Source organism: Lampris incognitus, chromosome 2, assembly GCF_029633865.1.
Source record: "Lampris incognitus isolate fLamInc1 chromosome 2, fLamInc1.hap2, whole genome shotgun sequence".
NCBI classification, from domain to species: Eukaryota; Metazoa; Chordata; class Actinopteri; order Lampriformes; family Lampridae; genus Lampris; species Lampris incognitus.
The window spans coordinates 147,548,477-147,566,499 of record NC_079212.1 but is presented as its reverse complement, the minus strand read 5'-3'; the positions used below and the strand labels follow the sequence as shown (position 1 = coordinate 147,566,499).

The window sequence follows — 18,023 nt, the reverse complement described above, 5'->3', positions numbered from 1 at the left end:
GGCTAAGCTAACTGCTAGCCTGCGGCTCTGCCTGAGAGGAAACACCGAGGCGGTGGCCTTGCCGGCATTGGCTCAGCTGAGGGAGCCTGTTCTGCTGCATCTGATGGGCCCAAGGACCATGGCCCTGCCTGGAGCTGTGCCAAAGAGGAAACACTGAGGGTGGTCTGACAGGACATGGAAGCAGGGCAGGCTAAGCTAACTGCTAGCCCATGCAGACCGGCAGTTCCAACAGTTATCCTGGCCAGCATTCGTGGTGGAGTTTTTGGACTGTGTTGTACTGGGTGGACTGTGTTGTACTGGGTGGACTGTGTTGGAATGGAGGGACTGTGTTTTACTGGGTGGACTGTGTTGTACTGGGTGGACTGTGTTGGACTTGGTGGACTGTGTTGTACTGGGTGGACTGTGTTGGACTTGGTGGACTGTGTTGTACTGGGTGGACTGTGTTGTACTTGGTGGACTGTGTTGTACTGGGTGGACTGTGTTGTAATGGGTGGACTGTGTTGTACTGGGTGGACTGTGTTGGACTGGGTGGACTGTGTTGGACTGGGTGGACTGTGTTGGACTTGGTGGACTGTGTTGTAATGGGTGGACTGTGTTGGACTTGGTGGACTGTGTTGTACTGGGTGGACTGTGTTGGACTTGGTGGACTGTGTTGGCTGTTTTGTTGGGGTTTTTTGTGTTTTGTTCTCTCTGTTTTTGTATGTTTTTGGTGGTGTTGTTTTGTGGATGTGTGTTTTTGTCTTCTGTGTTGCGCTGCTGTGGGCTGGAGGGAACGGAATTGTGTTTCTTGTGTGTGCCTATTAGTACATTAGATGAAATGACAAATAAAGTGTTCCTGATCATGATCCTGGTTCCTTACGACAGTCATCATATCATACTTTACTACCAAGATAAGTGATTAGTACTGATAAGATGCACTCATGTGTGTGTGTGTGTGTGTGTGTGTGTCTGTGTGTGTGTGTGTGTGTCTGTGTGTGTGTGTGTGTGTGTGTGTGTCAGGTGGTGTGTGTAGGGTCCATGGCTGAGCTGGAGGAACTGACAGGTGTCAGGGTAACAGATCTTCACCGGGAGAGGTGAGTCACCCGTCACATATCACATAATCAGACTGCCTCTTGTGTGTGTGTGTGTGTGTGTGTGTGTGTGTGTGTGTGTGTGTGTGTGTGTGTGTGTGTGTGTGGCTGTTGAGCCTGATGTGACAGCCTGACACCTCATTACCACCCTGCATTGTCTGGGACTTGTATCCAAATTGTGTGTAAATGTGATACATGTTTAATATTTCTCCATTTTGGCTCCGCGGCCAGACAGGAACATGTTACCCTCCCCATGACTTCCTGCCAGACAGGAACATGTTACCCTCCCCTGTGACTTCCTGCCAGACAGGAACACGTTACCCTCCCCTGTGACTTCCTGCCAGACAGGAACACGTTACCCTCCCCTGTGACTTCCTACCAGACAGGAACATATTACCCTCCCCATGACTTCCTGCCAGACAGGAACATGTTACCCTCCCCATGACTTCCTGCCAGACAGGAACATGTTACCCTCCCCATGACTTCCTGCCAGACAGGAACATGTTACCCTCCCTATGACTTCCTGCCAGACAGGAACATGTTACCCTCCCCATGACTTCCTGCCAGACAGGAACATGTTACCCTCCCTATGACTTCCTGCCAGACAGGAACATGTTACCCTCCCCATGTCCTCCCGCCAGACAGGAACATGTTACCCTCCCCTGTGACTTCCTACCAGACAGGAACATGTTACCCTCCCCTGTGACTTCCTGCCAGACAGGAACATGTTACCCTCCCCTGTGACTTCCTACCAGACAGGAACATGTTACCCTCCCCTGTGACTTCCTACCAGACAGGAACATGTTACCCTCCCCTGTGACTTCCTGCCAGACAGGAACACGTTACCCTCCCCTGTGACTTCCCGCCAGACAGGAACATGTTACCCTCCCCTGTGACTTCCCGCCAGACAGGAACATGTTACCCTCCCCATGACTTCCTGCCAGACAGGAACATGTTACCCTCCCCATGACTTCCTGCCAGACAGGAACACGTTACCCTCCCCTGTGACTTCCCGCCAGACAGGAACATGTTACCCTCCCCATGACTTCCTGCCAGACAGGAACATGTTACCCTCCCCATGACTTCCTGCCAGACAGGAACATGTTACCCTCCCCGTGACTTCCTGCCAGACAGGAACATGTTACCCTCCCCGTGACTTCCTGCCAGACAGGAACATGTTACCCTCCCCATGACTTCCTGCCAGACAGGAACATGTTACCCTCCCCATGACTTCCTGCCAGACAGGAACATGTTACCCTCCCCTGTGACTTCCTGCCAGACAGGAACATGTTACCCTCCCCATGACTTCCTGCCAGACAGGAACATGTTACCCTCCCCATGACTTCCTGCCAGACAGGAACATGTTACCCTCCCCATGACTTCCCGCCAGACAGGAACATGTTACCCTCCCCGTGACTTCCTGCCAGACAGGAACATGTTACCCTCCCCGTGACTTCCTGCCAGACAGGAACATGTTACCCTCCCCTGTGACTTCCTGCCAGACAGGAACATGTTACCCTCCCCATGACTTCCTGCCAGACAGGAACATGTTACCCTCCCCTGTGACTTCCTGCCAGACAGGAACATGTTACCCTCCCCATGACTTCCTGCCAGACAGGAACATGTTACCCTCCCCATGACTTCCTGCCAGACAGGAACACGTTACCCTCCCCTGTGACTTCCCGCCAGACAGGAACATGTTACCCTCCCCTGTGACTTCCCGCCAGACAGGAACATGTTACCCTCCCCATGACTTCCTGCCAGACAGGAACATGTTACCCTCCCCATGACTTCCTGCCAGACAGGAACACGTTACCCTCCCCTGTGACTTCCCGCCAGACAGGAACATGTTACCCTCCCCATGACTTCCTGCCAGACAGGAACATGTTACCCTCCCCATGACTTCCTGCCAGACAGGAACATGTTACCCTCCCCGTGACTTCCTGCCAGACAGGAACATGTTACCCTCCCCGTGACTTCCTGCCAGACAGGAACATGTTACCCTCCCCATGACTTCCTGCCAGACAGGAACATGTTACCCTCCCCATGACTTCCTGCCAGACAGGAACATGTTACCCTCCCCTGTGACTTCCTGCCAGACAGGAACATGTTACCCTCCCCATGACTTCCTGCCAGACAGGAACATGTTACCCTCCCCTGTGACTTCCTGCCAGACAGGAACATGTTACCCTCCCCATGACTTCCTGCCAGACAGGAACATGTTACCCTCCCCATGACTTCCCGCCAGACAGGAACATGTTACCCTCCCCGTGACTTCCTGCCAGACAGGAACATGTTACCCTCCCCGTGACTTCCTGCCAGACAGGAACATGTTACCCTCCCCATGACTTCCTGCCAGACAGGAACACGTTACCCTCCCCATGACTTCCTGCCAGACAGGAACATGTTACCCTCCCCATGACTTCCCGCCAGACAGGAACATGTTACCCTCCCCCTGACTTCCTGCCAGACAGGAACATGTTACCCTCCCCATGACTTCCTGCCAGACAGGAACATGTTACCCTCCCCATGACTTCCTGCCAGACAGGAACATGTTACCCTCCCCTGTGACTTCCTGCCAGACAGGAACATGTTACCCTCCCCTGTGACTTCCTGCCAGACAGGAACATGTTACCCTCCCCGTGTCCTCCTGCCAGACAGGAACATGTTACCCTCCCCATGACTTCCTGCCAGACAGGAACATGTTACCCTCCCCTGTGACTTCCTGCCAGACAGGAACATGTTACCCTCCCCATGACTTCCTGCCAGACAGGAACATGTTACCCTCCCCATGACTTCCTGCCAGACAGGAACATGTTACCCTCCCCATGACTTCCCGCCAGACAGGAACATGTTACCCTCCCCGTGACTTCCTGCCAGACAGGAACATGTTACCCTCCCCGTGACTTCCTGCCAGACAGGAACATGTTACCCTCCCCTGTGACTTCCTGCCAGACAGGAACATGTTACCCTCCCCATGACTTCCTGCCAGACAGGAACATGTTACCCTCCCCTGTGACTTCCTGCCAGACAGGAACATGTTACCCTCCCCATGACTTCCTGCCAGACAGGAACATGTTACCCTCCCCATGACTTCCTGCCAGACAGGAACACGTTACCCTCCCCTGTGACTTCCCGCCAGACAGGAACATGTTACCCTCCCCTGTGACTTCCCGCCAGACAGGAACATGTTACCCTCCCCATGACTTCCTGCCAGACAGGAACATGTTACCCTCCCCATGACTTCCTGCCAGACAGGAACACGTTACCCTCCCCTGTGACTTCCCGCCAGACAGGAACATGTTACCCTCCCCATGACTTCCTGCCAGACAGGAACATGTTACCCTCCCCATGACTTCCTGCCAGACAGGAACATGTTACCCTCCCCGTGACTTCCTGCCAGACAGGAACATGTTACCCTCCCCGTGACTTCCTGCCAGACAGGAACATGTTACCCTCCCCATGACTTCCTGCCAGACAGGAACATGTTACCCTCCCCATGACTTCCTGCCAGACAGGAACATGTTACCCTCCCCTGTGACTTCCTGCCAGACAGGAACATGTTACCCTCCCCATGACTTCCTGCCAGACAGGAACATGTTACCCTCCCCTGTGACTTCCTGCCAGACAGGAACATGTTACCCTCCCCATGACTTCCTGCCAGACAGGAACATGTTACCCTCCCCATGACTTCCCGCCAGACAGGAACATGTTACCCTCCCCGTGACTTCCTGCCAGACAGGAACATGTTACCCTCCCCGTGACTTCCTGCCAGACAGGAACATGTTACCCTCCCCATGACTTCCTGCCAGACAGGAACACGTTACCCTCCCCATGACTTCCTGCCAGACAGGAACATGTTACCCTCCCCATGACTTCCCGCCAGACAGGAACATGTTACCCTCCCCCTGACTTCCTGCCAGACAGGAACATGTTACCCTCCCCATGACTTCCTGCCAGACAGGAACATGTTACCCTCCCCTGTGACTTCCTGCCAGACAGGAACATGTTACCCTCCCCTGTGACTTCCTGCCAGACAGGAACATGTTACCCTCCCCGTGTCCTCCTGCCAGACAGGAACATGTTACCCTCCCCATGACTTCCTGCCAGACAGGAACATGTTACCCTCCCCATGACTTCCTGCCAGACAGGAACATGTTACCCTCCCCGTGTCCTCCTGCCAGACAGGAACACGTTACCCTCCCCTGTGACTTCCTGCCAGACAGGAACATGTTACCCTCCCCATGACTTCCTGCCAGACAGGAACATGTTACCCTCCCCATGACTTCCTGCCAGACAGGAACATGTTACCCTCCCCATGACTTCCTGCCAGACAGGAACATGTTACCCTCCCCGTGTCCTCCTGCCAGACAGGAACATGTTACCCTCCCCGTGTCCTCCTGCCAGACAGGAACATGTTACCCTCCCCATGACTTCCTGCCAGACAGGAACATGTTACCCTCCCCATGACTTCCTGCCAGACAGGAACATGTTACCCTCCCCATGACTTCCTGCCAGACAGGAACATGTTACCCTCCCCATGACTTCCTGCCAGACAGGAACATGTTACCCTCCCCATGACTTCCTGCCAGACAGGAACATGTTACCCTCCCCATGACTTCCTGCCAGACAGGAACATGTTACCCTCCCCATGACTTCCTGCCAGACAGGAACATGTTACCCTTCCCGTGTCCTCCTGCCAGACAGGAACATGTTACCCTCCCCATGTCCTCCTGCCAGACAGGAACATGTTACCCTCCCCATGTCCTCCTGCCAGACAGGAACATGTTACCCTCCCCATGTCCTCCTGCCAGACAGGAACATGTTACCCTCCCCATGTCCTCCTGCCAGACAGGAACACTGGAGCACAGGAACACAGGAGACAGATGAGGAAACCGGTAGTTATGCTGTTTACCTGCACAGTAGACGAGTGTTTTCTGTTGTAAGGCTGAACACTGTTTAAACTAGAACCCCAGCTGGACAGTAGACGAGTGTTTTCTGTTGTAAGGCTGAACACTGTTTAAACTAGAACCCCAGCTGGACAGTAGACGAGTGTTTTCTGTTGTAAGGCTGAACACTGTTTAAACTCGAACCCCAGCTGGACAGTAGACGAGTGTTTTCTGTTGTAAGGCTGAACACTGTTTAAACTCGAACCCCAGCTGGACAGTAGACGAGTGTTTTCTGTTGTAAGGCTGAACACTGTTTAAACTAGAACCTCAGCTGGACAGTAGACGAGTCTTTTCTGTTGTAAGGCTGAACACTGTTTAAACTAGAACCTCAGCTGGACAGTAGACGAGTCTTTTCTGTTGTAAGGCTGAACACTGTTAAAATGAATCCAGGGACAGGAGAGCAAAATACCCTCACAAGTGCTCACCTATACAGAAAGGGTCTCATGATGTTGTCATTTTGTTGTTCTCTCTTCTTCCTCCCCTTTCTCCACCTTGCTCCGCTCCGCAGTATCGACGGTCTGACCATCCCATCGCGCTGTGGGAAGGGCGTGCTGCGCCGGGTGACGGAGGTGTTCGACTGCTGGTTTGAAAGCGGCAGCATGCCGTACGCCCAGGCCCACTACCCCTTTGAGAACCGGAAGGAATTTGAGGACACCTTCCCTGCAGACTTCATCGCTGAAGGCATTGACCAGACCAGAGGATGGTAAGGGAGGGATTGAGGGAGGGATTGAGGGAGGTGTAGATAGAGGGAGGAAGACGGGTGGATGATGAGGGGTTGGCATATGACGGATGAATGAGCAGCACAGTTCTCTGGGGAAATTAATTGGAGATCTGCAGGATGGGTGGAAGGAGGGCGGAGAAGACTTATTCACTGCTGTAGTAAAGCCGCATGGTGGAGGTTTTCATGTAAATAAACGGGTTAGTTTATATTCATAATTACACCCACGCAGATGTGGGGTATGTTGAGAAACCCTGCTGACTATGTTGACTGAGGTTTTTATCATCAAAGATGTTAAAAAAAAATCTCAATTTTTAATGTGTAGACGGCTCTAGAGGCTTAGAGGGCCAGTTTCCCCTCGGGGATGAGTAAAGTGTTCTGGTTCTGATTCTTCTGTTTACATCCGTATTACAGTGAAGCAGTTTGGAGGGGACGCTCCGGCCCCTTCACTTATTTGACAGTCTACATTTCAGGCACGGCCGACACACTTTCACTTCACCTTAATAGGGTAAAGGTGTGTTCTTCTCAGTCAAGTCAAGTCAGTTTTATTTGTGTGGCCCAGCATCACAGATTACTAATGTGCCTCAGGGGGCTTTACAGCAACACAACATCCTGTCCTTAGACCCTCACATCGGGTAAGGAACAACTCCCTAAAAACCCTTTAAACCCCCCCCCCCCCCAAAAAAAATTTTCTTTAAAGATGAACCGTGTAGCTTTTGGCTACTTGAGGAGCAGTGGAACAAAGTGGATCCTTGTACTATATCAAAAATACAAGCATAGAAGTGTAAAGAGGACAATTCTAACTGGCTTACAAAATGCTAACTAGCTAATCATGCTAACTGTAATTTCAGGGCCGTTAGCGTTTTGTGACAGTTGATCAAATCACTTTTTTTTTCTTTTTTTACCCCAATTGTACTTGGCCAATTACCCCACTCTTCTGAGCTGTCCCAGTCTCTGCTCCACCCCCTCTGCTGATCCGGGGAGGGCTGCAGACTACCACATGCCTCCTCCCATACATGTGGAGTCACCAGCTGCTTCTTTTCACCTGACAGTGAGGAGTTTCACCAGGGGGACGTAGCGCATGGGAGGATCACGCTTTTCCCCCCGAACAGGTGCCCCAACCGACCAGAGGAGGCGCTAGTGCAGCAACCAGGACACACCGACATCCAGCTTCCCACCCGCAGACACAGCTAGTTGTGTCTGTAGGGATGCCCAAGCAAGCCCGAGGTAACATGGGGATTCGAACCGGAGATCCCCATGTTGGTAGGCAATGGAATAGACCGCTAAGCTACCCGGACCCCCCAGTTCATCTTTAATTTGCCAGGATATTAAAAGAGCCATACATGATACCGTGGGCATACACATGCGTACCGGAGGAGCAGTGGCGGGCGTGAATCACAGCATGAATAGATGGAGGGGTGTCAGGAAGGGATGTGGCCGTCAAAGTTTTTTCCTGATCGACATTCGCTCTCTGAATTAACACAAACTGTTTGCTAGGCTGAGCTGGCATGGCTGAAGAACAACCGCTACTTTAGAGAATTTAATCCCAATGACATAAGATGCAAAAATAATAAAGACCAGCTGAATCTGCTGACCTTTATAGGTGTGAATTGAAAAGTTTGAGTCCAAACAAAACCCAGAGCTGCATGAAATCACTACAGCAAGCAAACAAAACATCAGCAGCGTTTGTTTTTAATCAGCTTGTCCACATGTTTGTTTGTTCCACGGCTGCGAAGATCCCATCTCCAGAGCCAGGTTGATAGACTGCTCACGGTGGTGCATGGCTCCAGAGCCAGGTTGATAGCCTGTTCATGGTGAAGCATGGCTCCAGAGCCAGGTTGATAGACTGCTCATGGTGGTGTATGTCTCCAGAGCCAGGCTGATAGACTGCTCATGGTGGAGCATGGCTCCAGAGCCAGGCTGATAGACTGCTCATGGTGGACCGAGTCTCCAGAGTCAGGCTGAGAGACTTGTCATTGTGGAGTGTGTCTCCAGAGCCAGGTTGACAGACTGCTTATGGTGGTGCATGTCTCCAGAGCCAGGTTGATAGCTGGTCATGATGGAGCATGTCTTTAGAGCCAGGTTGACAGACTGCTCATGGTGGTGCGTGTCTCCAAAGCCAGGTTGATAGACTGCTCATGGTGGTGCATGTCTCCAGAGCCAGGCTGATAGACTGCTCATGGTGGTGCATGTCTCCAGAGCCAGGCTGATAGACTGCTCATGGTGGTGCATGTCTCCAGAGCCAGGCTGATAGACTGCTCATGGTGGTGCATGTCTCCAGAGCCAGGCTGATAGACTGCTCATGGTGGTGCGTGTCTCCAGAGCCAGGTTGATAGACTGCTCATGGTGGTGCGTGTCTCCAGAGCCAGGTTGATGGCTGGTCATGGTGGAGTTTGTCTCCAGAGCCAGGCTGATAGACTGCTCATGGTGGTGCGTGTCTGCAGAGCCAGGCTGATAGACTGCTCATGGTGGTGCATGTCTCCAGAGCCAGGTTGATGGCTGGTCATGGTGGAGCATGTCTCCAGAGCCAGGCTGATAGACTGCTCATGGTGGTGCATGTCTCCAGAGCCAGGTTGATGGCTGGTCATGGTGGAGCATGTCTCCAGAGCCAGGTTGATGGCTGCTCATGGTGGTGCGTGTCTGCAGAGCCAGGCTGATAGACTGCTCATGGTGGTGCGTGTCTGCAGAGCCAGGCTGATAGACTGCTCATGGTGGTGCATGTCTCCAGAGCCAGGTTGATGGCTGCTCATGGTGGTGCGTGTCTGCAGAGCCAGGTTGATGGCTGCTCATGGTGGTGCGTGTCTGCAGAGCCAGGCTGATAGACTGCTCATGGTGGTGCATGTCTCCAGAGCCAGGTTGATGGCTGCTCATGGTGGAGCATGTCTCCAGAGCCAGGTTGATGGCTGCTCATGGTGGTGCGTGTCTGCAGAGCCAGGCTGATAGACTGCTCATGGTGGTGCATGTCTCCAGAGCCAGGCTGATAGACTGCTCATGGTGGTGCATGTCTCCAGAGCCAGATTGATGGCCGGTCATGGTGGAGTTTGTCTCCAGAGCCAGGCTGATAGACTGCTCATGGTGGTGCGTGTCTCCAGAGCCAGGTTGATGGCTGGTCATGGTGGAGTTTGTCTCCAGGGCCAGGCTGATAGACTGCTCATGGTGGTGCGTGTCTCCAGAGCCAGGCTGATAGACTGCTCATGGTGGTGCGTGTGGTGTTAAATCAACACTGCTGGGATGACGTCCACACTACCAGTACTGGTATTTCATTGCAAAATGAGAACACACGTTATTGATATTCTGTGACAGGGTCAAAGAAATAAACATGCACAGGGCAGCCAGGTGGCATGGCGGTCTATTCCGTTGCCTACCAACACGGGGATCGCCAGTTCGAATCCCTATATTACCTCCGGCTTGGTCGAGCGTCCCTACAGACTTAATTGGCCGTCTGCTGGTGGGAAGCTAGATGTGGGTGTGTCCTGGTCGCTGCACTAGCGCCTCCTTTGGTCGGTCGGGCCACCCTGGTGAAACTCCTCACTGTCAGGTGAAAAGAAGTGGCTGGTGACTCCACATGGATTGGAGGAGGCTTGTGATAGTCTGCAGCCCTCCTCAGATCAGCAGAGGGGGTGGAGCAACAGCGACGGGGACGGCTCGTAAGAGTGGGGCAATTGGCCAGGTTCAATTGGGGAGAAAAATCCAAAAATAGAAATAAAAATAAACGTGCGCTGCAGATTGTGACTAACACGCTGATAACTACCGAATGGCTGTGTGGAAGTCAGCGTCACTGTTCAGCCACACGATGTTTCTTGCTGGTATTTTAGGTCAGTTTCACACAAGCAGACATTTTTCAAAATTGTGAGGGCCAGTATGGACCATGATAGAAGAGGATTTAGACTGCACAACAGAATCAAGACCAGCGGCCCCCTCTAGAGGTGAATGGCAGTAATACCATTTTTCAAGAGTATTCCAAGATGGCAACAGATGTTAAAAATGTCATCGCTGTGACTTTTCGTAAGTGTTTATCAGACCACCCTGAGCGACCTTTGACCTTGTAGCTCTGACTCTGTGACCTGACCTTGTGGCGTTGTTTTTTCCCCCATCAGGTTCTACACCCTGTTGGTTTTGTCCACGGCTCTGTTTGGCAAGCCACCTTTCAAGAACGTCATTGTTAATGGACTGGTGCTCGCCAGGTTGGTATATCTATCTATCTATCTATCTATCTATCTATCTATCTATCTATCTATCTATCTATCTATCTATCTATCTATCTATCTATCTATCTATCTATCTATCTATCTATCTATCTATCTATCTATCTATCTGTCTGTCTGTCTGTCTGTCTGTCTGTCTGTCTGTCTGTCTGTCTGTCTGTCTGTCTGTCTGTCTGTCTGTCTGTCTTTTTATTTTCTTTCCGTGATTACATTTGGATCATGTTTTCTGACCTCCTCCACGGGCATCCTTCTACTTTTCTGCTTTTCTCCCCCTGTGTTTGTGTTTTCCTGTTTAATGCTCTTTACAGGAGCCTGTTCACAGTGTGACTGTGTGTGGGTGTGTGTGCGTAAGGTAAGATAATGATATATACAGTGCCAGGAAAAAGTGTGTGTCCCTTCCTCTATTTTTACAAGTTTATCACTCTTAATGGTTCCAGATCTTCATACAAAATGTAGTATGAGGTGAAGAGAACCCGAGTAAATACAGAATACAGGTTTAAAATGGTCTTTTGTAGAAGGAAAAACGTTATCCAACACCAACTGACTGTGTGAAGAAGTAATTCCCCCTTAGCTACTCAATTAACCACATTTAATTAATCATTGGATTCAGCTACAGCAGACACACCAAGGCTTGATGACTGCCAGCCCTGCTGATCTAAACATCAGTTATATAGAACCTTACCGTCCATGTGAAGTAGGCTACAAGGTCTCAACAGGCTATGCCACCATCCAAAGAAATTCCTGAAGAGATGAGAAAAACACTTGTTGAGATATGTCAGTCTGGAAAGGGTTCCAAAGCCATTTCTGAGGCTCTGGGATTACGGCAAACCACAGTGAGAGCCACTGTCTCCAAATGGACAAAACTTGAAACAGTGGTGAGTCTTCCTGGGAGTGGCCGACCTACTGTTCCGCTATTCACTAAATCCAGTGAGAGGCAGTTCTGCAGACGGAAACACCTTGTTGATGAGAGAGGTCAGGGGAGAATAGCCAGACTGGTTCGAGCTGACAGAAAGGCTACGGTAACTCAGATAACCACTCTGTACAACTGTGGTTAGCAGAAAAGCATCTCAGATTGCACAACACATCGAACCTCGAGGCAGATGGAATAGAAAAGCAGTAGACCATGTTGGGTTCCACTTCTGTCAGCCAAGAACGGAAAGCTGAGGCTGCAGTGGGCACAGGCTCATGAAAACTGGACAGTTGAAGACTGGGAGAACATAGCCTGGTCTGATAGATCTCTATTCCTGCTGAGGCACACCAATGGAAGGGTCAGAATTTGGCACCAACAGCACGACACCATGGACCCAACCTGCACTGTGTCAACAGTCCTGGCTGGTGGCGGTGGTGTAATGGTGTAGGGAATGTTTTCTTGGCACACTATGGCCTGTTAATACCAATCAATCATGGTGTGAATGCCACAGCCCATTGGAGTATTGCTGCTGATGATGTGGATCCCTTCATGGCCACAGTGTACCCATCTTGTAATGGCTGCCTCCAGCATGATAAAGCACCATGAGGCCGCTCTAATGGCCGAGCGGAATAAAACGCCGTTCTTGCAATCCGCTCGTCATGTGGTTGGGAGGTTCGTATCCCAGACTCGCCGTAACCGGTCACGGCCAGAGCGTCCACGCGGTAAGGCATTCATTAGGCCACCCTTATCCGAGGGGATAGTGGGTGTAGTGTTCGGGGACTTGTCGTTCTCCAGTGACCCCTCTGGCCCATCCGGGCGCCTGCAGCCAAGCAACCAAAAGCATTCTCCCTACGTCTCCTTCGCGGCCTGAAGGTATGGCAATCCATGCGAGGAGGCTTCAGTGTGTAAAATAGTGAGAGCAGCCGACACGAGTTTGAAGGAAGCTGGTGTTACGACTATCTCCTTCCTGTGGAAACATGAGCCAGGAGAGTTATTCGACAAGAGTTCCGGCCATATGCCATTGGGTTAATCGGGTTGGATAAGGGGGAAAACTAGACATAAATGTATGATGAAGCACCATGTCACAAAGCAAAAGTCTTCTCAAACTGAAACTCAAACTTTCATGAACATGACAATCAGGAATCAGAAACACTTTGTCATTTCAAATGAAACGAAATGTCGTTTCCCGCAGCCCACAACAGTGCAGCACAAAGACAAAAAAACACACATCCAAAAACAACAAGAACTACAAGAACACACATACTAACTAACACATATATCCAAACTAACACATACACTCACCGGCCACTTTATTAGGCACACCTGTCCAACTGCTCGTTAAAGCAAATTTCTAATCAGCCAATCACATGGCAGCAACTCAATGCATTTAGGCATGTAGACATGGTCAAGACGATCTGCTGCAGTTCAAACCGAGCATCAGAATGGGGAAGAAAGGTGATTTAAGTGACTTTGAACGTGGCATGGTTGTTGGTGCCAGACGGGCTGGTCTGAGTATTTCAGAAACTGCTGATCTACTGGGATTTTCACGCACAACCATCTCTAGGGTTTACAGAGAATGGTCCGAAAAAGAGAAAATATCCAGTGAGCGGCAGTTCTGTGGGCGAAAATGCCTTGTTGATGCCAGAGGTCAGAGGAGAATGGCCAGACTGGTTCGAGCTGACAGAAAGGCAACAGTAACTTAAATAACCACTCATTACAACCGAGGTATGCAGAAGAGCATCTCTGAACGCACAACACGTCGAACCTTGAGGCAGATGGGCTACAGCAGCAGAAGACCACACCGGGTGCCACTCCTGTCAATTAAGAACAGGAAACTGAGGCTACAATTCGCACAGGCTCACCAAAATTGGACAATAGAAGATTGGAAAAACGTTGCCTGGTCTGATGAGTCTCGATTTCTGCTGCGACATTCGGATGGTAGGGTCAGAATTTGGCGTCAACAACATGAAAGAATGGATCCATCCTGCCTTGTATCAACGGTTCAGGCTGGTGGTGGTGGTGTAATGGTGTGGGGGATATTTTCTTGGCACACTTTGGGCCCCTTAGTACCAATTGAGCATCGTGTCAACGCCACAGCCTACCTGAGTATTGTTGCTGACCATGTCCATCCCTTTATGACCACAGTGTTCCCATCTTCTGATGGCTACTTCCAGCAGGATAACGCGCCATGTCATAAAGCTCGAATCATCTCAGACTGGTTTCTTGAACATGACAATGAGTTCACTGTACTCAAATGGCCTCCACAGTCACCAGAACTCAATCCAGAGCACCTTTGGGATGTGGTGGACCGGGAGATTCGCATCATGGATGTGCAGCCGACAAATCTGCAGCAACTGCATGATGCTATCATGTCAATATGGACCAGACTCTCTGAGGAATGTTTCCAGTACCTTGTTGAATCTATGCCACGAAGGATTAAGGCAGTTCTGAAGGCAAAAGGGGGTCCAACCCGGTACTAGCAAGGTGTACCTAATAAAGTGGCCAGTGAGTGTATATCCAAACTAAAAAAAAAAAAAATCACTGTCCAAGGGAACGAACGCCAGCCAGGATGACTGTTGGAAATGCTGGTCTGCATGGGCTAGCAGTTAGCTTAGCCTGTCCCGCTTCAGCGTCCTGTCAGACTGCCCTCGGTGCTTCCTTCACGGGCACTCCCCCAGCCGATCCTACACCAGCTCTCCCGGCCAGACCCCTTCAACACACCTCCCCGCACTTGACATGACGACACCAAAAACACCACAGTCAACGCCAGGCGAGGCCGCCGCCAGACCTCCCTCGATGTTATCGGAACTGCCTGTCTGCATGGGCTAGCTGTTAGCTTAGCCTGCACCGCTTCTGGCCACGTCCTGTCAGACCGCCCTCAGTGTTACCTCCTCGGGCGCAGCTCCAAGCAGGGCCGTGGTCCATTGGCCCACAAGATGCAGCAGACCAAGCTCTCCCAGCTGATCCAGCGCCAGCTCTCCCAACGATCAAACGAAGATACAACTTAAACGCAGACGTGACAAACACACTGCATGGACGGTGCTGGGTGAGGCTGCCGCAAACGTGAATTCGCAGCGCCATCTTCCCACACTGGAAGTGGCCAATGAGTTCAATGTTCTTCAGTGGCCTTCCCAGTCACCATATCTCGATCCAGCAGAACACCTCTGGGATGGGGTAGAACAGGAGATTCTGACAAATCTGCAGAAATGGCACGATGCAGTCTTGTCAACATGGACCAGAATCTCAAAGGAATATTTCCGACATGTTGTGGAATCCATGCTACAAAGAACTGAGGCTATTTTGTGAGCAAAGGGAGGCCCTACCCCCTAATATTATAGTGTTCCTAATAAAGTGCTCTGTGAGTGTATATTTATGTACAGTACAGTGACTCTGGTCGATGACATTTGGCCCTCGGCATGTAGGGCTGTTCTTCAGCCGGGGATCTCACCGCTCGCACTCGTGCGCTCAGCCTGCTGACCTGGAAGGAGCCGGCTCATTTGAATAATGATTGTGTGGCTTGTAACGTGACTTGTGTGTGCATGTTTATGTTCAGCAGGGCGTTGACATGTCTGTTTATTTTGTCTCCATAGCGATGGACAGAAGATGAGCAAGCGCAAAAAGAACTACCCTGACCCAGGACTGATCGTGCAGAACTACGGAGCTGATGCCCTCAGGTCAGTCCCGTGTGTTTGTGTGTGTGTGTGTGTGTGTGTGTGTGTTCATGATGGAGGATGGACTTAGCCATCAGTATGGACTGATAGATATATAGATCTTGTTAACTGTGCTGTGAGAAGGGCAATACGTAGTTGTACTTTAACATACACACACACTTTTCCTCTTAGTTTTCTTCAGCCCCCGGGGCAACAGCGTTGGCCTTGCCATATGGTTTAATAAATAAAGCACTTTCCAGTTGCTCCATATGCTCCAACAGGGCAAAATAGAGGAAGACAGATAAATGAGTAGAAAGGGATTGTCAGCATTTTTTCCTGTTTAAATCCAGCTGGGAAAAAAACCCCAGCTGGGCAGTAAACCATTTTATTTTCCATTTGGCCCATTTTTCTTACTATTAGTTCAGATTTAAGCATTTTACATGGACTCTTGATGCATGCTCAGTAATCCAGGTAAGAAACTCACAGAAGGTTGAATCAGTTCATCTGGACACAACGTTTACTGACAGAAACGTTTCATCATCATCTAAGTGACCTGTTCAGTCTAAGGGCCCAGACACACCAAACCAACTGGTGGCGAAGAAGACCGACTGTTGCATCGCCTCACGTCGCCTGCTGGCTGGGCCAAAAAGTAGCACTTGAACACACTGCAAAGACTACAGTCCACGGCCAACTAGCATGTACTTTCTGCACTGACTTGCTAAGCTGAACAGCCAATCAGGTGATCTCTCTCACCGACGGGCTCCGTCCATTCAACATGCTAAATTGGCCAAAAAGCGAGCAGGGGTCCGACTGGTGCCGACAGTGCGGGACACACCACAAAAACTAGGGTCACAAACGCTCACTGATGGCCCGACATTGGCTGACGGCTGACCATCGGCCTGGTGTGTCAGGGCCATATGTGAAGAGGGAACGACCATCCCTGAACTGAGGGGGGGGCTAAGAGTACATCTGTCACCATCTTACAATGCTGTGATTTCAACTGTTCCCCAATCCTCTGTGAATAGTACACATGACCATTGTAACTCTAGTTAATGGTCAATCCAGTGTGCATTTTAACTTCTGGAGTGATTCTGAATTGTTGGTTCATCTAGAACAGAGTAAGTATCATCTTTCTTGCTTAACAAGTTGCTATTAGTCTTATTCCAGCTGCTTGAGTATTAGTCCTTTTCTCTATACATCTGCTGCTGGTTCCTAGTGGGAAATAGTGGGATCTTATTCTAGCTATAGCTGTTTTTCACCTAGTGTGTCCTTAAATATTTATTGTTGCCTAGCTGTTTTGACTTAGTTATCCTTTTAGCTTATAAATATATTCCTTGGTAACTTGCTCTTTGCAGTTTTAATAGTTTTGTGTGAGGTTTGATAGAGTTTTACATAAGTGACCAGCTTCTGGGCAATAGGCCTACTTTCATTTTAGCTCTTTGGCCAATTGAGTGTTAAGTGGCCAGGGTTTGGCCTGCACTCGTGGCAGACAATTGGCAATTGGTGTTCTTTAAATCACTGCTGCTACTTGGAAGCGTCAGACAAACTAGCTGAGGGAAAACGCTGAACGAAGGCTAGAGTGAACAAAGGCAAGTGCGACTTTTTCAAGCGAAGACTTCGTCAAGCAAGGACTGCTGTTTTTAGATCCGGTCAGTCATCTGTATTTTGTGTACCTAGTATAGACTATGTGTTTCCTTCACATTCCTGTCCTTTCCTCTTCCCGGGGCTGGCATAGACGTTGGGTCACTCCTAGGCGCTGTGACCCTACCAATCTCATCTGTCCCACTCTCTCCACTCACGTTGAGCAGGTGGTGATGGGAGGGCTCTGGAATTACCAGTCTGCGGTGCCGAAAGCTGAGTTTATCTCAGGCTACGCATCCTTGCTCTCCCTCAACTTTCTTGCTCTAACTGAGACCTGGATCATGCCAGAAAACGCTACCACACCCGCAGCTCTGACTGATGTGTACTCTTTTTCTCACACCCCCAGAGCTGGGAGGCGAGGTGGTGGTACTGGCCTGCTAATCTCCCCGAAATGGAAATACTCTCTTGTTGCCATTCCACAATTTTCTCTGCCCTCTTTTGAATTTCATGCTGTTACTGTCTCTCTTCTTCTCTCTACCCTCTCCTCCTCTCTGGACAACCTCTGTCCCCTCACCTCCAGGCCTGCACACTCAACTCCACCTGCCCCTTGACTGACCGACTCAGTACGTACTGACAGATGGAGCCTAAGAGTGGCAGAGCGCAAGTGGAGAAAGGCAAATTCCCAGAGGACCTTCCCAACTTCCAATCTCTTCTTTCCACTTTCTCCTCCTCCCTTTCTGCTGCTAAGGCTGCCTTCTATCACTCTAAAATCCTATCCTCTGCCTCTAATCCTAAGAAACTCTTTGAAATCTTCTCTACACTTCTTCAACCCCCACCACCTCCTCCTACTCCCTCCCTTCTCCCTGATGACTTCACTAACTTCTTTGACAAGAAGGTAAACGACATCAGATCCTCTTTTTCTCACCACCCGGTTAGCGCT

At 50.5% G+C, this 18,023-nt stretch overlaps 1 protein-coding gene across 2 annotated transcripts in view; it reads left to right on the top strand.

Annotated features, from left to right (window-relative positions):
* The window catches only part of iars1 (isoleucyl-tRNA synthetase 1), a 159,953-nt gene that overhangs the window by 75,142 nt on the left and 66,788 nt on the right, over window positions 1-18,023 (top strand). For both annotated transcript variants that reach the window (XM_056273008.1, XM_056273007.1), the window contains exons 15-18: window positions 1,000-1,073; window positions 6,528-6,722; window positions 10,835-10,921; window positions 15,443-15,526. In XM_056273008.1, the coding sequence (XP_056128983.1) occupies window positions 1,000-1,073; window positions 6,528-6,722; window positions 10,835-10,921; window positions 15,443-15,526 (440 nt within the window). The remainder of the gene's footprint in view (window positions 1-999; window positions 1,074-6,527; window positions 6,723-10,834; window positions 10,922-15,442; window positions 15,527-18,023) is intronic.